The sequence below is a fragment of the Neolamprologus multifasciatus genome, chromosome 6 (genome assembly GCF_963576455.1).
Source record: "Neolamprologus multifasciatus chromosome 6, fNeoMul1.2, whole genome shotgun sequence".
Lineage (NCBI taxonomy): Eukaryota > Metazoa > Chordata > Actinopteri > Cichliformes > Cichlidae > Neolamprologus > Neolamprologus multifasciatus.
In genome coordinates, this window is record NC_140444.1 from 35,435,790 (window position 1) to 35,457,871 (window position 22,082).

General features: G+C 41.4%; 1 protein-coding gene across 1 annotated transcript in view; it reads right to left on the reverse strand.

Moving 5' to 3' along the window:
* The window catches only part of LOC146517522 (slit homolog 1 protein-like), an 83,291-nt gene that overhangs the window by 25,765 nt on the left and 35,444 nt on the right, over positions 1 to 22,082 (reverse strand). The window contains exons 5-23 of the mRNA XM_085164320.1: positions 19,115 to 19,186; positions 18,878 to 18,949; positions 18,541 to 18,612; positions 18,243 to 18,406; positions 18,007 to 18,154; positions 16,453 to 16,524; positions 14,102 to 14,173; positions 13,283 to 13,354; positions 11,101 to 11,244; positions 10,845 to 11,008; positions 8,735 to 8,758; positions 8,466 to 8,610; positions 7,438 to 7,512; positions 6,946 to 7,089; positions 6,197 to 6,340; positions 5,945 to 6,111; positions 5,639 to 5,777; positions 2,756 to 2,824; positions 1,518 to 1,589 (exon numbers count right to left, since the gene is read on the reverse strand). Of these exons, the coding sequence (XP_085020446.1) occupies positions 1,518 to 1,589; positions 2,756 to 2,824; positions 5,639 to 5,777; positions 5,945 to 6,111; positions 6,197 to 6,340; positions 6,946 to 7,089; positions 7,438 to 7,512; positions 8,466 to 8,610; positions 8,735 to 8,758; positions 10,845 to 11,008; positions 11,101 to 11,244; positions 13,283 to 13,354; positions 14,102 to 14,173; positions 16,453 to 16,524; positions 18,007 to 18,154; positions 18,243 to 18,406; positions 18,541 to 18,612; positions 18,878 to 18,949; positions 19,115 to 19,186 (2,031 nt within the window). The remainder of the gene's footprint in view (positions 1 to 1,517; positions 1,590 to 2,755; positions 2,825 to 5,638; positions 5,778 to 5,944; positions 6,112 to 6,196; positions 6,341 to 6,945; positions 7,090 to 7,437; positions 7,513 to 8,465; positions 8,611 to 8,734; positions 8,759 to 10,844; positions 11,009 to 11,100; positions 11,245 to 13,282; positions 13,355 to 14,101; positions 14,174 to 16,452; positions 16,525 to 18,006; positions 18,155 to 18,242; positions 18,407 to 18,540; positions 18,613 to 18,877; positions 18,950 to 19,114; positions 19,187 to 22,082) is intronic.

Sequence of the window (22,082 nt, forward strand, 5' to 3'; positions counted from 1 at the left end):
TTACATTTCATGTGTTGCAAACCAGAAGAACGTTTTGTTTTTAAAGTTCAAAATATTATATATAATATACATAATATTAATATACTCTTGTTTTGCTTTGTGTGAAGCAAAGGCTCCAGTGTTGTGGCAGCCCGGGGCATTCTAGCGTTTAAAAATCTGTCTCTCCAAACGCACCACATTTTAAAGGGATTACATCTTTAAAAAATAAAATAAAAGCAACATGGTAATCTCATAAACCCACTTTTCTTTCATAATTGAGCACAGAAATCCTATCAAAGGTTTAAAATGAGAAAATGTACCATTTTAAGAAAAATATCGGCTCATTTAGAATTTGATGTCCACAAAAACATTTCAGAAAAGATGGTGGCAACATAAGACTGGAAACACAAGTAGTACTAAAAAGAGAAACAGATGGATTTTCCAACTAACTGGATTAATTGGTAACATGACTGGATATCAAAGTATTTCAAATGATCAGAAATTTCAGTTTCTGACAATTTCACAATAATGTTCTTCAATGTAAATTTGAAGAAGACTTTGAATATCACATCACCTTCAGTACATAATAATTTAAAAGATTTGGAAAATCTGGAGAAATCTTTGTGTGCATGTGACAAGGCTGAAAAATGAATTAATTGGATGCTCGGGACACGACACTAGAAACAGGCTTAATTCTGTCATCACTGCTGGGCTTGGTCAGTGAACACAGTTTTCTTTGCATGAAGGATAAAGGTCTATAATGTGAAGGAGAAGATGTGGTAGAGATGTGGTATGATCCACAATCACCACTTTGTTCTCTGGACCAAAGATCATTTAAAATGAACTAAGGAAAAAACTGTTCCGTGGTCAAAAAAATCTACATTTTGAATTCTTCTAAAATAAATTTGGGTGCTGTGACTAAAGAGAAGGACTGCGTCTCTGACAGTATACGGGTGCATTAGTACCTATGTATCTGGCTGCTTGGACATGAGGAAAGGCACCATCAATACAGAAAGATACTTTGCCTCAGTTGTTTGAGTTTCTTTTTTATTCCAGTGAACTATCAGCATTAAAGTTGGATTCTGGGTTTAAATTCAGACTCCTGAGTGCATTTGGGTCCACTTCCTGCTTCCCACACAGCTGACCTTTGACAAACATGGCTTCATAGTAGAAAAGCCTGAGTGCTGAACTGGCAGTCCACATGTTTAACAAAGGGAAAAGACATTTGGAGCATCATGAAACCCAATATCACAGTGATCACAGCTACAAAAATGGCAACTTTCCCAGAAGTCCAGCAGCTGCTCTCCTCAGTTTCCACATGTTTACAGACGGACCGGACGCTGCACGGTAGTAAACAGATTTATTGCTGCCATCAAATTGAAAATAAGCTAATATTTTTCTCAAAGCGATTCATTTTTTCAGCATTTTGTTTTGTAACAGCAGTGATTTAGTGAGCTGACATCTTTCCGATGCCCTTTGTGTATGTGCTGATTTGTCTTGTAACACTTGACCAAGAACAGTTGTGTGTATGAACTCACAGTGTGGTGAGCTGGCTCATGTTGGAGAAGGAATCATCAGACAGGGAGTTGATTTTATTGTTGCTCAGATCACTGGAAAGGCAAAGGTCAGTTTGAGTCAGTGTACACACAGAGTACTGCAGAGGTCCCACTGCACAACACATGCAGACGCAAACACACTAGCACACGTACTGTAACATAGTAACACACAAAACTAAAACGCTGCTCATTATTAAAGTGAACCGATCACATCATCCTCAGCTGTGTGCGCGTTTTACTGAATTCACTACACAGTCTACAGCGCCCCCTGCTGGATGACTATACAAATAGAAGATGCTGAGCACTGAGTTTGTCTGCAGCTTCTTTTGTAACAACTGTACAAGTGTTCAAACATACAAAATGTGCAACCTTATTCGCAAATTTCCTTTGAAGGTATTGATATTAGTCACGTGTTCTTCATAAAACTTTTTTAAAAATTGTAAAAACAATTTAATTCATATTTGGTTCTGCTCTGCAACCAGCGTTACTTTTGCTTCTTCTTTTTGGCTTCTGATTTCAGCTGCATTTCTAACAGTGTGTGACTGTCGGGATCATTTAGTTAGCTGGTCTAAAATGTGCCTCAGTCTGTGTGTTGAGAATCTTTGACCGTCCTTTGTTTTTAAAAATGAGGTACGAGTCTTCGGCTGGGCACGATCTGATATTGTCGTGTTGGTGTTGTTCCCAGATCATCATACTTTGTTGTTGTTCCAGGAGCAACATTGCAAGTGACCAATCAGAATGTTGTGATGTCATACTTTTGCGACTTCGGGAAAAACCGTCGTAAAACAAAAAACTGTACTTAAGCTGCGAGAAACCGCCTCTGTCCGCTGATCAACGGACCCTAACCCTGACCCTAACCCTGACCCTAACCCTTTAATAAACGCTAAGCAGAATTGATATTGTCCTTGCAACATTGGAATTACATAAATGCACGAATGGGTTGGTGCACAAAAGAATAACGTCACAGTAATGTGATTGGTCACTTGCAATGTTGAACCTGGAACAACATTTTCATGATGATCTGGGAACAACACCAACACGAAGATATCAGATCATCCCTTCGGCTGGTCACTATCTAAACCTCAGTGCTTTGCCTAGAATGTAATGTCCCACAGCAAAGAGAGGCTGTAAGCATGTGTGGTAGCAGATGTAGCTGTAGGTAAACTGAGTGTGAGGAGGCGCGTGAGGGTGAATGAAGGATTCAGTCGAGTGTTTCTTACACAAGCTGCAGGTATTTAAAAGCAGGTAACTCTTTGGGAACGCTGGTGAACTGGTTACCATCCAGATACCTGAGGGGACAAAACACAAAGATCTGTTGTGCATTTCTACAGAACAATAATAATAATGCACAGAGCTTATTAAACAAATTCTAAGATAAGGTTCTAAGTGAAGGATGTCAAACTCACAGGCCACACTTTGATCTTCAGTGAGCCAGAACAAAGAAGCTCACTTAACTATGCATTAACGACCCTTTGTAAAAAACAGACATTTCTATTCTAGACTGAGAAAACAGGATGTTTTCTAATGGTTTAGTTATTGATTACTTAATTAATTTGGTGTAGTATGTATTGGCATGTGTGAGGTTTTTATCAGTAGGAACAGCTGTAAAACAGGTTTTGAAAATTCCAAAGTTTACGTCCTCCTTCACAGTTTTCCAATGTCATCCAGTGGACTGGAGTCTTTGCCGGGCCACTTCTGGCCTCTGAGCCTTGTGTTTGATGACCTTCTTTTGGTTGGTAGATGTAAAAGGGAATAAGGTAAAATAAAGTCAAGGCTAAATAAAACTTGTTTAGGAGCCCTCATGTGATGGCTGCACTTACAGCCACACAGTGGTAATATCCACCATGTTAGTGTAGAGCAGACGTTCCCAAAGTGTGGGGCCCGCCCCCTAGGGGGGGCGCAGAGCCATTGCAGGGGGGGCGCGGCATGAAAAGGGAAAAAAAACCAAAAAAAAACAACGCTTGGACACTGCTAGCACGGGGCGCCCACACAAACGCAAAGCAGGAGATGAAGCATCGCTGAATGTGTTTCCAAACCAACTTCATTCTAAGCCAAAGACTAGAAAATATGATGAAGCAAATCTTCCCTTTGGTTTCACCTGCACAAGTGCCGAGGTAGGTCTCCCTGCAGGATTGGTTTTACCTTTGTCGGGAGCAGCGCTGGGCTGTTTAAATCACGGACAAACAGCATCCCACATTCTTGATTTGTAGTTCACAAACACTTGTTGTAATGACTAACTACTCCTGACATTTTGGAGATGCTAGCTCTTTATACAGTAAAGTTACAGTGGGATACAAATAATATCAGGCTGATCCTGCCACGATTTGTTCCCCGGTTCAAATCACGGACAAACAGCATCCAACAGTTGTTTATGTTTTTGAACCCATTTTGCAGAGGGATTTTTTGAAAAATGTATTGATAGCAATGTTGAATATTATTACACAGGAAAAAAAACAACTACATGTAAAATAATTACACCGTGATGCCTCTGCCTTTCTAATCTGACTATCTGCAGATAGTCAGATTAACAGTATTTCGTCTCTATCTGCCATTCTGCAATTCATCTCATGTAAACAATAACGTGGCGCACAGCGTGACGTGAAAAAAGGCACATACCGACGAACTCTATATTCCTCGTCCACACATAAACGCAAAAAAGGAGTTTTAAAAAATCTCCATTCTCGGTGATTCGAAACGCCGTTTATGTGTGGACGAAACAGCTGCGTTTTTAAAAATACCCGTGTAGGTGCCGACGTAGCATAAAAGACTTTATTAGTTTATTTTCTTGCTACCTGCATATTACTTGTATTTGCTTAATTGTTAACTAAATGTTTGAGGTGTGAAATAAACTGCAATGGAGCAAAATATGGGTGCGTGTGGTTGGAGGACGTGTTCTTGCGCGCGCGAGGGGGGGGGCGCGAACATTTTTCTTGTAAAACAAGGGGGGCCCAGCAAAAAAAGTTTGGGAACCACTGGTGTAGAGGCTTATAAGTAACATCGCATTCACATTTGTCTTTCTTTAAATATAGGAATTAATTTACAGGACAATAAATAACTGGTTTTGGTTTAGAGTTAATTCACATCCACATAACACTGCATTCTAAAATAAGTGCGCACATTTTAGTTTACACTGTTATGTATGAGTTATGAGTTATCTTAGTTGCAGCTGTTCCAGTCCCTTGATTAAGGAGCCAAAAGGTGGAAAAGGGGCAGAGCGAGCTTTAAAGGAAGACTACAAATTGGTTCATGCCATAACCCGGGACCATGGGGGGGAATTGGAGTTCATCATGTTAGGTTTAGTTAGGTTTTGTGTGTTTTACCCCCTCTCCTGTTTTTGTGGGCTGATCAGCCACTATTTAAGTTTCCCCTTTGTCTCATTAAGTTAGGTCAGTTTGTTTGAGTTATCAGTAGTGTTGTCAACTTTGAGTAGAGTTTTGTTATTTTGACCTCTTTTATGGGCCCAAGATTTTGATTCTTTTTGCATGATTTAACCAATTATGTTTTTTGGGTTAAATAAAAAAATCTTTTTTTTGGACTTTAACCTGTGCCTCAGTTTCTTTCACTGCTCGGTCCATCACACCTCACATACTTCAACATCTGCAAAAAAGCCTGTTTGGTAAATAACATCCTTGCAAATACACGAGTAATTCTGACATAATTACAAAGTCACACGGTTCCTGATTTTTTTCTGGCTCAATAAATTTAATGAAGTTAATTTCAGGGAGACACTTAATAATAAGAAAACCACAATTGCTATAAAAAGCCTGGTTAGTACAGAAAAACAGTAATACCACAGATAATTCACATAAATGTTTTGTATATGCCTGTTTTACACTATAAATCTGTGACTCTATTAAGTAGAATCAATTTATCTGCACTGAAAAAATGAAGCTCATTTCCTTTGTTTAAACTTGAACGAGTCAGTTTAGTCCAACACAGAGGCTGGCAAGACTGCATTATTTACTATGGCTGTTTTTAATTATTCTATATTTTATTTAAAATAGAATTGTGATGCCTGACAATTTTAGTGAGTTTTGCAGTTTAAATGTTCAAAGCAAATTAAGAAATAACATTTTGTGTCTTGGCCGCGCAGTCAGACTCACAGTTCAGTGACGTTGCGGGGCAGTCCTCTAGGCAGAGCCTGCAGATGTTTGTTGCTGCAGCGCACAACTGTGTCCATACAGGTGCACTGGCTGGGACACTGAGGCCCCGGACCGCAGCTGCTGTCCTCGAGCACAGCGCCTGAACAGACGGGGGGGGACAAATTTCACTTAGCAAACAACAACCTTTCAATGGCAGTGCTTCTCAGAAAAAAAATGCAAGGCGTGACAACTTTGCTGTCGTGCATTTTTAGGCGATGCTTGTTACACTTATTAGATTTCTGCTTATAGATAAAATGCCAATCATACCATCCTCACAACGGAAGTCAGGCACAGCTACATCCTGCAGTGGGATTTCTCGAAGAAAAGCGGGCCCCTGACAGCGAGGATTCCCTGTCACGATTCGCCGACTTCTAAGCCACGCCCCAAACCAGGACAGGCGGCAGTCACATTTAAAAGGATTGGCCAGAAGGTTTCTGATGGACAAGCCGACATGGTAGGTAAGATAAGTGGAAACAAACAGAGAGCGTGTCTGCACGTATTTGTGGGTGTGTCACTAACAGTGTGGACAGGTTGGGCAGCGTGTCGAAGGCTCCAGGGAGGATGGTGCTCAGCTGGTTATCATACAGGGAGAGCAGCCTGACGTTGGTCAGCCCGGTGAAGCTCCCGTTATGGATGCAGCTAATCTTATTATTCCTGAGCATCCTACACAGCGAGAGAGACATTTTAAGACAGACATGTTTTATGCAAAGTTCCCTCAAATATGATTTTTCGTATTCATAAGATAAATAAAACGAGCTTTGGCTTTCATCCTTTAGTTTTATCTTCAGCAAGGTAAATGCAGCTCCTTTGGGTTAAGATCAACTCAGCCGCTTCTTCTTGCTTTTTATGTTTCTGTTCTTAACGTTTTCCCCCTTCAGTGCACCAAGCTGTTGATTTGGCCACTCATAAACTTCTTCTGTCCCTTTGATGTTTCTGGCTTGTTTTTAAAGCCTGAAGATGGCCCATTTCACTGCGCCTGAAATCACTGTTGAGCTCAGATTGTGAGTCCACAGCAACAGCGATTGCCAGACTTTGAATTTCATGCTCAATTCACGGAGAAATAACAAAAGCTAAAGACTACACCTGTCTGTGAAACAGTCTTTTCTTTAATTGTCCAGCTATGTTTGAGCCCCTGAAAATAGGACTGCACAGTAGAGTTGTTGTTATTCTCAAAGGTGAGGCAACTTTCTGAACTGTTGAACCCCTAAAAATAAAGCTGAGAGCTTAGTATACACAGTGACCTAATTCTATGTATGTATCAAACTCACAGCATGCGCATGCCCTCCATGCCTTTGAACATGCTCCCTCTCACAGATTCCAGGTGGTTGGCTGTCAGGTGAAGCTCCACCACCGAGGAAGCGCCCTCAAATGCGCCGTCCTCAATCTCTGAGATCTTGTTGTTGCTCAGGTTACTGAAGTGAGAAGGATAACACACAACATAACAGCTGCTTCCTGACAGCTCGTTCAGATTCACAGCATTGCCAGAAACCCAACTGAGCAGGATCATTCAGCCTTAAAAGTTTCACACAACTTTTAGTACCTTTACTACTTTGAAAATGTGTCCAGTGTTTTCACTCTACATGAAGCTGCGCGTTTTCTCTAATAACATCCAGTCATGCAAAGTCACTACACAGTTTTCTCTGAACCCCTTTTCCCACTAAGGTCTTGGAAAATGCCAGAAGATAAGATCTCTTGAAAGTTTCTTTTGAAGCTGGAGCAGCCGTTCATCACAGTATTTGTCATTTTTCATGGTGACCTACATTTTCTTAAGCTGTGACAGGCCCTTGAAGGCTCCTGTGGCCTCCAGCACGGAGAGGTCATTGTTGTTGAGACGCCTGCGACAATCATAGAGAGAGATCACAGAGACGAGGATGAAGGAAAACAACATCACAAGGGGAAGAGTGACTTTGGTATGTGTGCATGTTTCATGCTGAGTGCTCATCCGTGCAGCAGGAATCCACATACACATGTCAACACAGATATCCAAGACATAGTCTGGCACAGTGTGTGTTTGTATGTTCAGTACAGGGTATGAGCATGTATTTGAATTTGTGTGGGTGGGACTATATGAGGGTAAATAGAGAACAGTGAATCCTAAATGATCCCAAACTAAAATGAACTTTAAATATAAGCTTATCCAGATAAATTATGTGACAGCTGACTAATACATCGGAAAGACAAATTTCATCATCATCATCATCAACGTGATGCTCAAAGAGACGGTTGACCCCAAAATCAAAAACCAAATGTTTGTTTCCTTGGAAACAAAGTGCTATTTGTCCATCTGGAGTGTTTGAGTTCCCCAGTTATAAAGATCGTCTGTAGTGATATCCACGTCTTTTAAATAGAATGTGACCAGATGACCTTATGGTACAAAAGAAGACATTTGAAAAAAACATCAGCAGCAATATTCATTCATTCAAAAAATCATGACCTGGCTGATTAAAAAACATTTTAAAAAATAATTAAACTATGTTGTATAAAAGCAGGTTCACATAGCAAGTATTTTATTTAAAAAATAACCACGCCCACCAACTATTACTGTATAGGCTTGTTACTGTGGAGATGGAAGCATTCGCCTGTCAGTGGCAGTAGGCTGGTGCACTAACAGGAGCTCCCGTCCACACCGTTAATGACAGGGTGTGAACTATAAGGTGAATTAGCTGTGTGCTTCTTTTGGTCAAAGTAAATAATACTTTTGTTTTTAAAAGCCCTCATACTCTGGAACATTTGCAATCCAGGACTGCGTGGAATATTATTAACGTGTGTTTGTGGGCATGGGTCTCACAGCTCTTCAGTGGAGGACGGCAGGTGCTCCGGGAACTTCGTGAGGCGGAGGTTGGAGCAGTCGACCACATTGGCTTCACAGCGACATTTAGCGGGACACACTGGCTTACTGTTACACTCGTAGTTTAGACGTCTGTCTTCAGTGCCTGGACCCAAATGTGGAGAGGATAGACAGACAAGTTCTTACTGATACATAGAGGCAATCAGAGACTGATGTATCTAACTACACACATACACAGAATATATATGAATATACAAACACAAAGTCACCTGGGATGTGGTACTGCTCCTTGGCTGTCATGAAAAGTAAGCAAACAAAACTGTGTCAGTTGAAATGTGTGAATGCTTCAACAGAGCAATAGTCACACAGACACACACACACACACGTCACATAATTGACTTGGCTGTAGGTGGCAGCAGGACACTTACAGCAGAAAGGAGGACTGAAACAATGGCTGTTTCCCAATTCAGGGTCTGCAGCCTTAAAGTACGCAGTCTCAACGATCCTCAAGGGCCGCGTACTTAAAGACCGCTGAGGCCGGAAGTGCGAGGCTTGTGAAATGGGACGGTCTAGCCTCCGTCGCGCTGCCCAGGTTGCCTAGCAACCATGATACTAACAGCTGGAAACGTTTCATACAGCTTTGTTTGACAGAAATGAAGGAGAAAATCTTTTGTTCATTTGTTTGTTTGTTTCTACATGAGCTTTGATCATTCTCTGTAAGATTAAGCTCAGCTATTGAACAGCGTATATTTTAAAGTAAAGGCTTTAAAACCAAGTTAGTACAAACGTCACTAATGTCACATAACTTTGCCGACATGTGGCCAACAGTAATTTTTAATGTTCTTCGTTATTAAACATTTGCACATAAATAAGTGACATAATATTCAGTACTTACTTAAAGTTTACTCTTCGGGCGCCCCTCATTTTTTTCGGCAAAATTATCCACACCCACTGCCGCGCTATACATTCTGGGATATGTTGGGCCACGAAGTCTACACCGCCACTTCCTTAAAATTCAGGGAAATGAAGGACGCATTTGAGGGCCGCATTTCGAGCAGCCTTCGAATTGGGACAGCCTTCGTCGCGTCGCGGTGACGTAATCGGCCTTAAAATGCGGCCTTTAAGGCTGCAGACCCTGAATTGGGATACCGCCAATGCAGTGCTTAGCTTTACAGGCCTGGCAGTCTTAAACTATCACAGTGGTTCCCAAACTTTTTTTGCTGGGCCCCCCTTGTTTTACAAGAAAAATGTTCGCGCCCCCCCCTCGCGCGCGCACGCACGAACACATCCTCCAACCACACACGCCCATATTTTGCTCCATTGCGGTTTATTTCACACCTCAAACATTTAGTAAACAATTAAGCAAATACAAGTAATCTGCAATAAATTACAGGTAGTAAGAAAATAAACTACTAAGTCTTTTACGCTACGTCCACACCTACACGGGTATTTTTGAAAACTCAGCTGTTTCGTCCACACCTTTCGAATCACCGAGAACAGAGATTTTTTAAAACTCCTTTTTTGCGTTTACGTGTGGACGAGGAATACAGAGTTCGTCACGCAATGTCAAAGGTATGTGCCTTTTTTCACCGCACGCTGTGTGCACGTTATTGTTTACATGAGATGAATTGCAGAATGGCAGACAGAGACGAAATACTGTTAATCTGACTATCTACAGGTTTTACACGCTTACATATACATGCAGTTACTGTCCCTCCATTTAGAAAGGCAGAGGCGTCATGGTGTAATTATTTTACATGTAGTTGTTTTTTTTTTTTCCTGTGTAATAATATTCAACATTGCTATCAATACATTTTTAAATTGTGGCAGGATGAGCCTGATGTTATTTGTATCCCACTGTAACTTTACTGTATAAAGAGCAAACATCTCCAAAATGTCAGGAGTAGTTAGTCATTACAACAAGTGTTTATGAACTACAAATCAAGAATGTGGGATACTGTTTGTCCGTGATTTAAACAGCCCAGCGCTGCTCCTAACGAAGGGAAAACCAATCCTGCAGGGAGACCTACCTCGGCACTTGTGCAGGTGAAACCAAAGGGAAGATATGCTTCACCATAGAATGAAGTTGGTTTGGAAACACATTCAGCTATGCTTCATCTCCTGCTTTGCGTTCGTGTGGGCGCCCGTGCTAGCAGTGTCCAAGCGTTGTTTTTTTGTTTTTTTTTCCCTTTTCATGCCGCGCCCCCCCTGCAATGGCTCTGCGCCCCCCCTAGGGGGCGGGCCCCACACTTTGGGAACGTCTGAACTATCAGATACAGGAAGTATATCCAGACTCAGTCTCAGTTCACACTCGTGTTGTCTTCCATCTTTGTCATCCAGTCACACACCCACACACACACACAGAGGGCACTGACTTACCAGAGCATCTAAACTTGTTGCTCTTGATCTGTGCGATGCGTTTGTTGGCAAGGCGTCGAGGACTGGCACAGCGTGCACCGCTGGTCTCTATGGGGTTTGAACGCAGGAAGTCGGCCAGCCACTTCACATTACAGTCACACACAAAGGGATTCTGGGCCAAGTGTCTGGTGAGAAATTACAAAAGGGAACCACATCAGTCAGATCAGACTGAATAGAGTGTAACAGAACTTAAAATAGCACGCATGTATTTTCTCACAGTGTCTGGATGCTGCGCAGTGAGCTGAAGGTGCCTTTGGCCAAACTCTGGATCTTGTTGTCGTACAGCGACAGAAGAGCCAGGTTCTCCAGGTCTTTGAACACGTTGGCTCGGATGCAGTGGATTTTATTTGCATTCAGCAACCTTAAGCAATACAGTAGACACACTTAATTATCATAACAAAATACTCTGAATAAATCATCTAACATGCAGTACTGTGCAAGTGTTGAGTCACCCTTTTTCTATGTTTTGCCTGATAGTGAGTCTTTTTTCTTGTTACTATTAAGGACATGACTTTCACAAACTCTCCATTTGTTGGAGATAGTTTTTCAGGCCAACCACTTCTTCTTTTGTCCTCCACTTGTTCAGTTTCTTCAAGGTTTCAAACAACAAGCTGCACATTATCTTAATATCTGCCAAGTTAACAGCTAATAGCTATCTAGGAATCACCTTGTTAGGCCTGCAAAAGATGCCTTTAACAGGCTGCTTGTGGTTGGCTGAGGCTCAGGAGATAGAGCAGGTCGACTAAAAATTGAAAAGTTGTTGCTCCAGTTTGCTTGCCAAAGTATCCTTGGGCAAGATAGACAACCCCCAGTTGTTCCTGGTTAGCTCGATGGAGTGTGAATGTTAGATAGCACTTAGAGCTAGGAAAAAAGTGATTGTTGAATGTGTGTGAACAGGTGATGGAGGTGTATAAGGTGTTTGTACCCAGGCACTCAATGCCTGGGTACAAAAGCCCTATAAATAAATCCATCAATTTACACTTTAGTAACAAAGTGTCTAAAGATACAATTTTAAAACAGGTTACTTTCTAAGTTGTGGTATGTGTAGATGCAACACTGGTTGCATCTACATCTGGTAGAGACACTATCTATACTTTTAAGATTAGGCTTAAAACTTTCCTTTTTGCTAAAGCATATAGTTAGAGCTGGACCAGGTGACCCTGAATCCTCCCTTAGTTATGCTGCAATAGACGTAGGCTGCCGGGGGATTCCCATGATGCATTGAGTTTTTCCTTTCCAGTCACCTTTCTCACTCACTATGTATTAACAGACCTCTCTGTATTGAATATCTGTTATTAACCTCTGTCTCTCTTCCACAGCATGTCTTTTATCCTGTCTTCCTTCTCTCACCCCAACCGGTCGCAGCAGATGGCCCCGCCCCTCCCTGAGCCTGGTTCTGCTGGAGGTTTCTTCCTGTTAAAAGGGAGTTTTTTCCTTCCCACTGTCGCCAAAGTGCTTGCTCGTAGGGGGTCATATGATTGTTGGGTTTTTCTCTGTATCTATGAAGCGCCTTGAGGCGACTTTTGTTGTGATTTGGCGCTATATAAATAAAATTGAATTGAATTGAATTGAATTGAATTGGTTCATCCCTGAAATTAGGTTCCTGTTTATGATTCTATGAGTTACAGGTGAGTTTGGGGCTTAGTGGCTTAACAAGACTTTTCTATAGTAGTGTACATAATCATGATGAGCTGATTCATCACCAGCATCTGAATATCTCTTATTATTAAAAACATTTTAAAAACAAAACTGCTGCAATGCTATTTTGTGTTCTATGCCCAGAATTGGAGCCCTGATTTTTCCACAATAAGAAACCAAACAAGGAGGGAGGTATTTTAAATTACACCAGGAGCCTGATGTAAAACTCCTTAAAACTTCTTTGTTGTTCTTGTGAGTGTCATGGATAAAAATGCACATTTGTACAATTATGAAATGACTGAGATTTTTAAAATAGGATTTTGTTCACAGTATTTTTTTCCCCACAAACCTACATTGAAGTCTATGCATACGTCTCCAGGATGAGGATTAGTCTGTCCCTAACTTTCAGATTCCTCCCCATTTCCTTTTTGTCACTGGTTCCAGCAGTTTAGAGTTAAACATCACCACAAGGAATCTTCAAATACTTACTAAATTTAAAAAATGAAATAATGTTCAGGAAAAACGACAACAGTCATCATACTGAGCTCCACCTCTCGACTATTATCAAATGATTCACTTAATTACCTCGTTCGTGGTACCTTACCTACTTCATCATAGGTACAGCAGTGTTTACCAAAGGGGGCATTCAAGTCAGTTATGACAAGCAGATTTACATAATTAACTTAGCAAAAACTACATATGGATTTGTTTAAAACACAGTCAGTTCAGACAAATATATGCATGTTGTGGTTTGGCCTTACAGCAGCTCCAGAGAGGCCAGACCATCGAACACTCCGCTGGGCAGCTCAGTGATCTTATTGCCATACAGAACTCTGCACACAAACAAAAAAAGTCTTTAACTGTGTTCTGCAATCAAAAGTGCTTCATCAGTCTGTTAACAGTTACTAAGACGCATCTGTTCGAAATTGAATAATAATAATGGATTGCATTTATATAGCGCTTTTCGGGGGCATCAAAGCGCTTTACAATCCCACTAATCATTCACTCTCACATTCACACACTGGTGGAGGCAGCTACAGTTGTAGCCACAGCTGCCCTGGGGCAGACTGACAGAAGTGAGGCTGCTATATCACGCCATCGGCCCCTCTGGCCGTCACCAGTAGGCGGCAGGTGAAGTGTCTTGTCCAAGGACACAACGACTGAGACTGTCCGAGCCGGGGCTTGAACCGGCAACCTTCCGGTTACAAGACAAACTGCCAACTCTTGAGCCACGATCGCCCCAAAATTTGCATCGCCAAAACAAAAGTAAGTCTTATTCAGTCCACACAAGCACACGTTCACAGTCCATAAACAGAAGAGAAGACATTCACACACTCGGCAATGATGCTGGCCGACCGCCTGCTGTGATTGTTTGCATGTCCTGATGTTTCATGAGAATTCTCTGAACAGTGAGCAGGCGCCACTTTTAAATTATTCATACCAACAGATGCTTAAACACATGGACGCAGTGGGCACATATGGAGATATAGCCAATAAAGTGGACAGACACATGTAAACACGTGTTGGCACTCTCAACACACCCAACAGTTTACACAATCAGATGCAGAGTGCTTACTCACAGTGAATTGAGAGCTCGGAGGCCGTGGAAAGCATCAGGAGCGATCTCAGATATCTGGTTGTTGCTCAGGTCACTGGGAATGAAAGACAATGAATTTCCAACACTTTTAAATACTTAGTGATTCAATTTATTTTGGGGAGAAAATGAAAAAACTCATATATACAAAGTTTGTTTCGTTGTAAACGCATTTAGCCAAAAGCATCATATGTACATAGCAAATAACTTGTGTTATTTTTTAAAGGATTAATGGCAAAAAAGTGATGCAGCACTTTAACAGTTCTCTTTTCTGATCTCTAAATGAAAACAAGTTATATAAAAATCACCTATAAAAATAAGAAACCTCACTTTCTGAATCGACTGAAGAGAACTTTTTTCATGTCAGAACAGAGGAGCTATTTTTCTGGCCAAGTTGAGGTTTTTATATCTTTGATTCGGTCTGGCATGCCAAACCATAATATGTTAGATTATAAAATCCTTGTTCTGCTGCCACACGTCAGTCGTTCAGTTGTCATGATACATTTTCAGACGAACCACTTAAACCTGCCTGGTAATGTAATCAAACCCCCCTCCCTCCCTCCCGGTGCTCGGGATGGTCTCGCAGTGATGATGGAAGAGGGCAAAGGAGGGGAAAGAGGATAAGATTAAGAGGAAAAGGAAAACCACAGAGAGAAAAAGATGGAGAGAGACAGAATGCCTGAGGGGGGAAATGTGCAAAGGAAGAAGAGGAAGAAGAGAAAAACAGCAACAGTGGAAGTAACAAAAACCGCAAAGACAGAAATAAAAGTGAAACAGAAGGTCAAGAAGCCAGGAACATTATTATTGTGGTCAGATTAGCATTTTTTAAACATATACATCACATTACATGGATATGCACTTGATGTATCATGTAAGGGCCCTAAAAAGCCTCTAATGAGGACTCTGTGTCTTTGCAGGCTGATATAAATCAAATGCTCCTCGATGCTGAAACTCCACTGGGGCTGTGTGTTCTGTTGAGCAGGAAACCCACAGCTCAGCGAGCGGTGGAGACAGAAGAAAAGAGAGATCCACTTGGCAAATCAGACTCTAGAACATTAAAATTTTCCCTGAAGCATTGTCCCTCTGGAGGCAGAAAAAATGTAATGGCTTTGGCTGATCTGGAGCTCAGGGGCAGGAGCTTCTGTAGCCTGCTGCAGTTGGCATAGCTGACTTTAAAAGTACTCTGCACAAGGAAAGGTGGAGCAAAAAAAAGTTAAATGAAGTGGACTAAAATGGGTCACCTGTGTGCAGGTATGGTTTAGGAGGGGGCCAGTGGCTGATCAGCAGTACAGTAACAAAGTACAAATACTTTATTACTGTACTGTAAGTCAAATTTTCAGGTATCTGTACTTTCTATTCCTTACATTTTGAAAACAGACTCATTACTTTCAGTTGGACATATTTGAGGGGAGTCGTTACTTCATGTCACAGCGAGTCTTAAAACATCAAACCTGTTTGAGCCTAAACAGTAACACAGGATCTCAGTCTCGTTTGTGTATTAATCACCAGGGAAAGTGGCATAAAAAAACATCAAAGAGGCAACACGTGTGCCATAGTCAGGGGTTAAAGTGGGCCGGTGTTTTTATTTTGTATTTTTTTTGGGAACAACACTGGAATGACTGCAAGTGTTACAGTTATCATACTTCAGCATCTAGCTGTCCATACAGAGATAATATAAACATAAAAGGAACATAAATTTTATGTTGTTCTTTTTTAACTTTGCTTATTTGTACTTTGCTTTCATTTCAGAGTGCAATGAGACATTAAACTGTATAATTTTCAATAAAAAACAGGAAAGATCGGGGTGTTCTAAAACTTTTGACTGGTAGTGTGTACATGTGTTAGAAAAATCAAGGCAACAGAACAAAGCACTAAATGCCTGTGTGAGTGGGTGAATGTGATTTGTATTTTAAAAAGTGCTCTTAGTGCCCAGTGAGCGTATTCAACCTTATTACCAGAACCAGTCCATTATTGACATTTTACCACATTAAAACCAGTATGAGGCCAGTAGAGCTGGTTTGATTCTCATATTAAAGTCCTCAATGCCAAGATCACTGCAAAAAGTAGTCGACAGTGTGTTCCTTCAATGAATTTCCATCCATTTATCACCTTTTCGATGGCAGTCGGCATCCCAGGACAGATTTAAAATATATAGAAAAAGCTTCTTTTGATTGCTCCCTTATTGATCCCCTCCGTGATCTTAGTCCTTCATTGATTTGTTGTAATAAACATTTAAAATTCAATAGAAAGCATTGCTAGTGTTATTTCAATTTGAACTGCCACTTGGAAGTGTTTAACTGCAAGTATGATGATATAAAGCTTTGTAGGAGCACTCACATTCGCCTGAGCTTCTTGTAGGATGTGAAGGCGCCTGGGGGAACCGACTTGATGCCATTCTGCTCCAGACGTCTGGGTAGAAAAGCAGAGAGGCTACTTTGAAACACTGCACACGAGTCAAGCAGCCAACATCAGTTTTCTTCTTGGTGGGATAAAAAATCAACTCTAACTAGAAACAAAAACCTGGTCCTGTTGTTAATTGTGAAATAGGGACGATATATGATTTATTTTTCATTTACATGAGAACGACATGCTCTTTGTCTGTAATTGCAAGCCATGACATTTTCTTAAATTTAAGCAATGAATGAAAACCAGAAGTATGAGAAAGGTAGCATAAAAAAACATTCAATATGAAATTATTAAAACATGTATGCAGAACTCGAGCTGGTTACTAAAGCTGCATTCACACAGGAAGCAATTTCTTCATTGAGGATCGCTTTGTTGCTGATGGTTCGTGGCCAGTAGATGATTAAGGGTGTGGATGCCAAGGTAACCTGCTTTTGTATTTACTACCAGGTCATATGTCATACAGTGCTATTGTGTGCACTTTGCATTGCCAATGCTTGTCATTGACGTTTTGTGTTCTTTGGTGGTCACATCATGCAAATAGCTTCCTGTGCAGACACAGCTTCAGGGCCAGTGTTGCAGTATTTGTTACCACAGTTCATATCAAACTGTTTTGCTGACGTTTGTCATGCATGTCTGCGTGACAAACGGACACGAACATTGACAATTTCACGCTGCCTTGAGATGTACAGTTCTTTAGAAAGATTGCAAAGTACTAGAATTGAATCATTGCAGTGAGCCTTTGAAAACTGGGTGCCTAAATAAGAACATAAATATGGAGCTAATTGTTTAACCATGACTGCACAGAATTCTGCAGTTTTTTCTGTAGACGTCTGTATTCAGGCCTGGTGTGAATTTATGTAAGCTTTTCAAACTTTTAGCAGAGTAGAATGCAACTCAAAATGATTCCACGTTATAACGGTTTCCTTCTCTGCCAGGAAACACGAGTTTATATCTCTTTGCTGCAGTGAGGACAATCACATCATTTAATGGTGGATTGCACATCAGAACATTTGATGTATTGGCAGAGACGTAAAGTACATGTAATGGCCTGTAAAATCTATCTATAAGATTTGTCCAAGTTATCGTCAACTGTGCTTGTCACGCTACTGCGTTCTAGCTACTGGCAGAGGAGCAGCAGAATTGAGAGAGAGTGTGGTTAAGCATCCGAAAAACCACTTTTCCATGTTGGATATATGAAAAGTGACCGGAAAGAATGTGATGAAGCAGCGAAATGACATAAGTAACATTTCTTCCTTTACATGGCATAGAGTAAGTACATGTGCTGTAGTATTTCTTTCCATCTAATAAACCTGTGGGGACTTTCACCCCTCTGGAGCAGCTTTACATGGTTCACAATTTTGCTTGTAAGAAACCCACTTTATGCTGGTAGGTTTTATCTGAGTTCTGAAAGCAAACTATAAAGCTACAAAATAACAGAATTTGTCATTCATATATCATTCTATATAATTTTTGTGGGATACTCACATCTCAGTCATACCCTCAGGGAGGTGGGCAGGGATTGCAGTTAGGCCCCTCCCACGGCAGTCCACAATGTTGTTGCTGCAGGAGCACATTGGAGGACAGGACCCAGATGCTAAACTACATGGCTGAACGAAGGCACTGCCACTGTGACCTAAAAACAAGGAAGAAAAACTTTTCTCACACATTGCATCATCATCCGCATTTGGATCAAAGCCTCATGTGTCGCCGGGCTCTTGTACCTGAGCAGGCAAAGTCACTTTTACGCAGCTCGGCCAGGTTGAGGCCCCTCAGTGTGGGAGGAGAGCTACACTGAGTGTAGAGGCCCAAAGCTGGCCGCTGCCGTAGCCATGGAGACAACCAAGCCAGGTGACAGTCGCAGCGCAGAGAGTTAGAGTGGAGACGACTGAGGGGAGGAAAATACATTTGAGAAGTAGTGGAGGGTAAAACATAAGGTGACAGATACACAGGCAGAGATAAAATCAGACTTAACAATGTGGCATTCTGGGTAAAAAAAGTTGAAAAAGGTGAGGCACTTACAAGGTGCGGAGCTTTGGCATGTGATTGAAACTGGAGACTGGAATGCTGCTGATGTTGTTGTTGTTCAGTGTGCTAGCAGAAAAAATAGGAGAGAAATTAGCAACGAGAAGAAGAGGCAACACTAAATATAACAGCATGGACAGAAAGGAAGGGTGTGAGAACAAAGAGATGGAACAATAAAAAGCAAGAGAGAGTTGATAGGCATGGAAGCCAGTGGAAAAATGATGGCAGTAGAAAAGATGAAGAGAGCAGGAGAAAACAAAGGAGTTTTTTTTAATGAGAGATTAAGTTGTTTTGAGAAGAGCATCAAAGAAATGATTTTTCTTAGATTACTCACAGGACTTCTAGAGATCGCAAAGCTCTGAACGCCCCCTCTTCAATACAGCTGATATGGTTTTTATCCAGCTGACTGATGATAAAAAGAACACAAAGCCAATATGATGTCGATTTAGTTAATGGCTCGGTCCAGCCGACCACTCAGTCTTCTAATTATGGACGTGATATTTCTTGACAGTAGCAAATTGCACCGTTATCACCACTGCACCCATTCCTTTAGCACTTTATCTTCACTTACAGGTTTTTAAGGTCTGTTGCGCCTCTGAAAGCTCTCCTCGGGATGGCTTGGATGGCATTTTCACTTAGATCTCTGAAAAACAAAGAAAAGAGGGAAATTCATTCTGCTAAGAGATGCAATGATACAACTTGTTGACTCCACATCCAGGAGTTTGCTATAGCACATGGCAATTCTTGCAGATGCTCTATATGGTATTACATTTGACCATACCAGTCGAGCTGAGCTTTGGATGCTTGCTGTCTGCCTTCACATACAATGGGCTTAAGTGACATCCCACTCTTAATTCATAGAGTGTAATATGTTGTCAGCCCACCCTTTGCAGCTAGAAAAGCTTTAACGCTTCTGGGAATTTTTGATCATTCTTCCAAAACCACATTTGAGGTCAGACACTGATTGACGGGAAGGCCTGTCTCACAGCCGCCACTCTAACTCCTTCCAAAGGTGCTCTGTCAGGTTGGCGCAGGCCAGTCAAGTTTTTCCACACCACACTTGCTCATCCATGTCTTTGTGCACACATGTCCAGGCATGTTGGAACAGTACTGGGCCATTCCCAAACTCTTCTAACAAAGCTGGGAGCATGAAATGGTCAAAAACGTGAATTTTTCAAACTATGTGCCTCATCTTCCACCAACCCTGCTCTCTGATCTTCCACGACCTATCACTTTGAGGCTCATTTACTCTCGTTCTCACTCACTTCCACTTTTTTATAATATCACTAACACTTGGCTGTGGAATATTTACTAGAAAGGAAATTTCACAACTGGACTTGTTTCACAGGTGGCATCCTATCACAGTACCACGCTGGAATTAACTGATCTCCTGAGAGCAAACCCAGAAGCGTCTCCATGCCTGGCTGCTTGATTTTGTACACCTGTGGACATGGAAGTGACTGGAACACCTGAATTCAATGATTTGAATGATTTGATTTGAAACACCAGTCCTCTTTATCTTAATATAGTTCCTCCAGAAAAGGTGTCTGAGAGGCAGCAGGCAGACTGCTTACAGACCAAGGTCATGTGACTTACTGACTAGCTTTGGTGATAAAAAATATGAAGTAGAAATGCAATGCCACAATTAGACATCATAGAAACAGACAGGTGAGCCACAGCAACGGAGAGCAATAAATAAAAGCAAAACTCTGGGTGTGTGTGTGTGTTAGACAAACCACAGAGGAGGATGCACATCATCTCTGGCTGCCCTGCAGGTCCTCAGACACAATCCATTAATGTCAGGGTCAAACCAGAGGCTGACAGAGGAGGAAACACCCACTTATTGAGAACTAGACAGCCAGTATTGTGCCTTTAAGAAAGTATCTCTTTGAAATCAGATTGAACACAGGAGGAGAGTCAAGTAATTGACAAACCAGCTAACCAAGTTAATCTTATACTAATGCACTGTACTTTTAGAACTTCTGTTACTGCATTCACGAACACTGTGCCACACAATACTGTAACCAGCTTGATGCACAGGCCTAGACCAGCTCTTTGTAGACATACGTAGAGCAGTACATTAGAAAAGTGAAAAACTGATTCTGACACCCCTGAGGCCAGTTGAAAAAGCAGACTTTTTATTGAAGTATAAAGTTCAACAGTGTCTGACACATGAAACCAGCAGTGAAGAAGGTGATGGGGGATATACAGAGTAAATGAACAGACTGAAGCAGAAAAGGATGATGGATGGACATGTTAAAAGGGGATGGGTGGTGCAGGACACAAGAGTGATTATGGAGAGAAACAAGAACAGAAGTTAAAGGCTAAATCGAGTTGAGGTAGTTCAGTATGTGAAATGACAAACTGGAAGTTTGGCAGATATGAAGAGAAACAGAAATGGGTTAAAAGAAAAAAAGATAGACATGTGAGTCATATAAGTCAGAGGCAGAGAGAGAGAGAGCAGCAATAACAATGGACTGTTATGGTGATGTAGACAGAGAGAGACAGAGGAGGGGAAAGATGAAGTCCAGTTTTTCTGCTTCATTTCAGAAAGTGCTCAAGGCCAACATGCCACACAGACCCATTATTCCTGTGTCGTCTGTTCATATCCAGTAAGCTTTACATCCACTCTTGAATACAAGCTGCAGAAAAAACAATATTTTAAGACTTTCAGCTTGTTTTTGAAGAGTTTCCAGATCGAATTGATTCAAACGGATAAAGTTCAACTTATAAAGAACATCTGCGATAATTAATGGAGGTAAATATTTTTTAAGAGAAGACTTTTTGAAAAGAAGATGCACAAGTATGACATGCATGCCTCCAACTGGACTTTCAAAGCAGTGGAACAAAGAAAAATAAATGAAAAATAAATTTTTCTAAATACATGATACGAACACAAACATATGGAAAGTGATCACAGAAAGCACCCTCGTGTTGTGGCTCACACACGCTGGTACTCACACTCAATAACACAGATGCTTCCCCATCAGGTCATCGAGATTCTGTTGCCAGGACACAAAGAGGCTGAATATGATGTTTACTGGAGGGAAACACAGACTGGTCACAGCTGGATGTGTGTGCGTGTGTGTGTGTGTGTGTGTGTGTGTGTGTGTGCGTGTGTGTGTGCGTGTGTGTGGACAGTAGGCAGTCTCTTAATATTTGCTCTCCGTCTCCTGCTACCTCCTCTATTCATTTTCTGATCCTTTCTCTCATCCGTTGTGTCTCTGGATCTGTCTCTCCTCGCTCCTCCTCATCCTCTTATTGTTCTCCGCTGTCTCCTGTCGTTTCAATATCCTCCTCATCCCTCCATCCCTCCCTTCCTGCTCACAGTGGAGGGTGAGAAAGGTAAACTTTCCCACTCGTTTCCTGCTCGTTGACAACACATCACCTCTCTGTCTCCTTCAAACATGGGTTAGTTTAAGTCTCGCTTATTGCTACCTTCTTATTTGTCATAGAGTCACTCCATCTATGGAGGTATTTCCTTTTATACATCTGTATGGGATGTACACTTACTTTCATGTTTCTTGGTCTTTTTATTT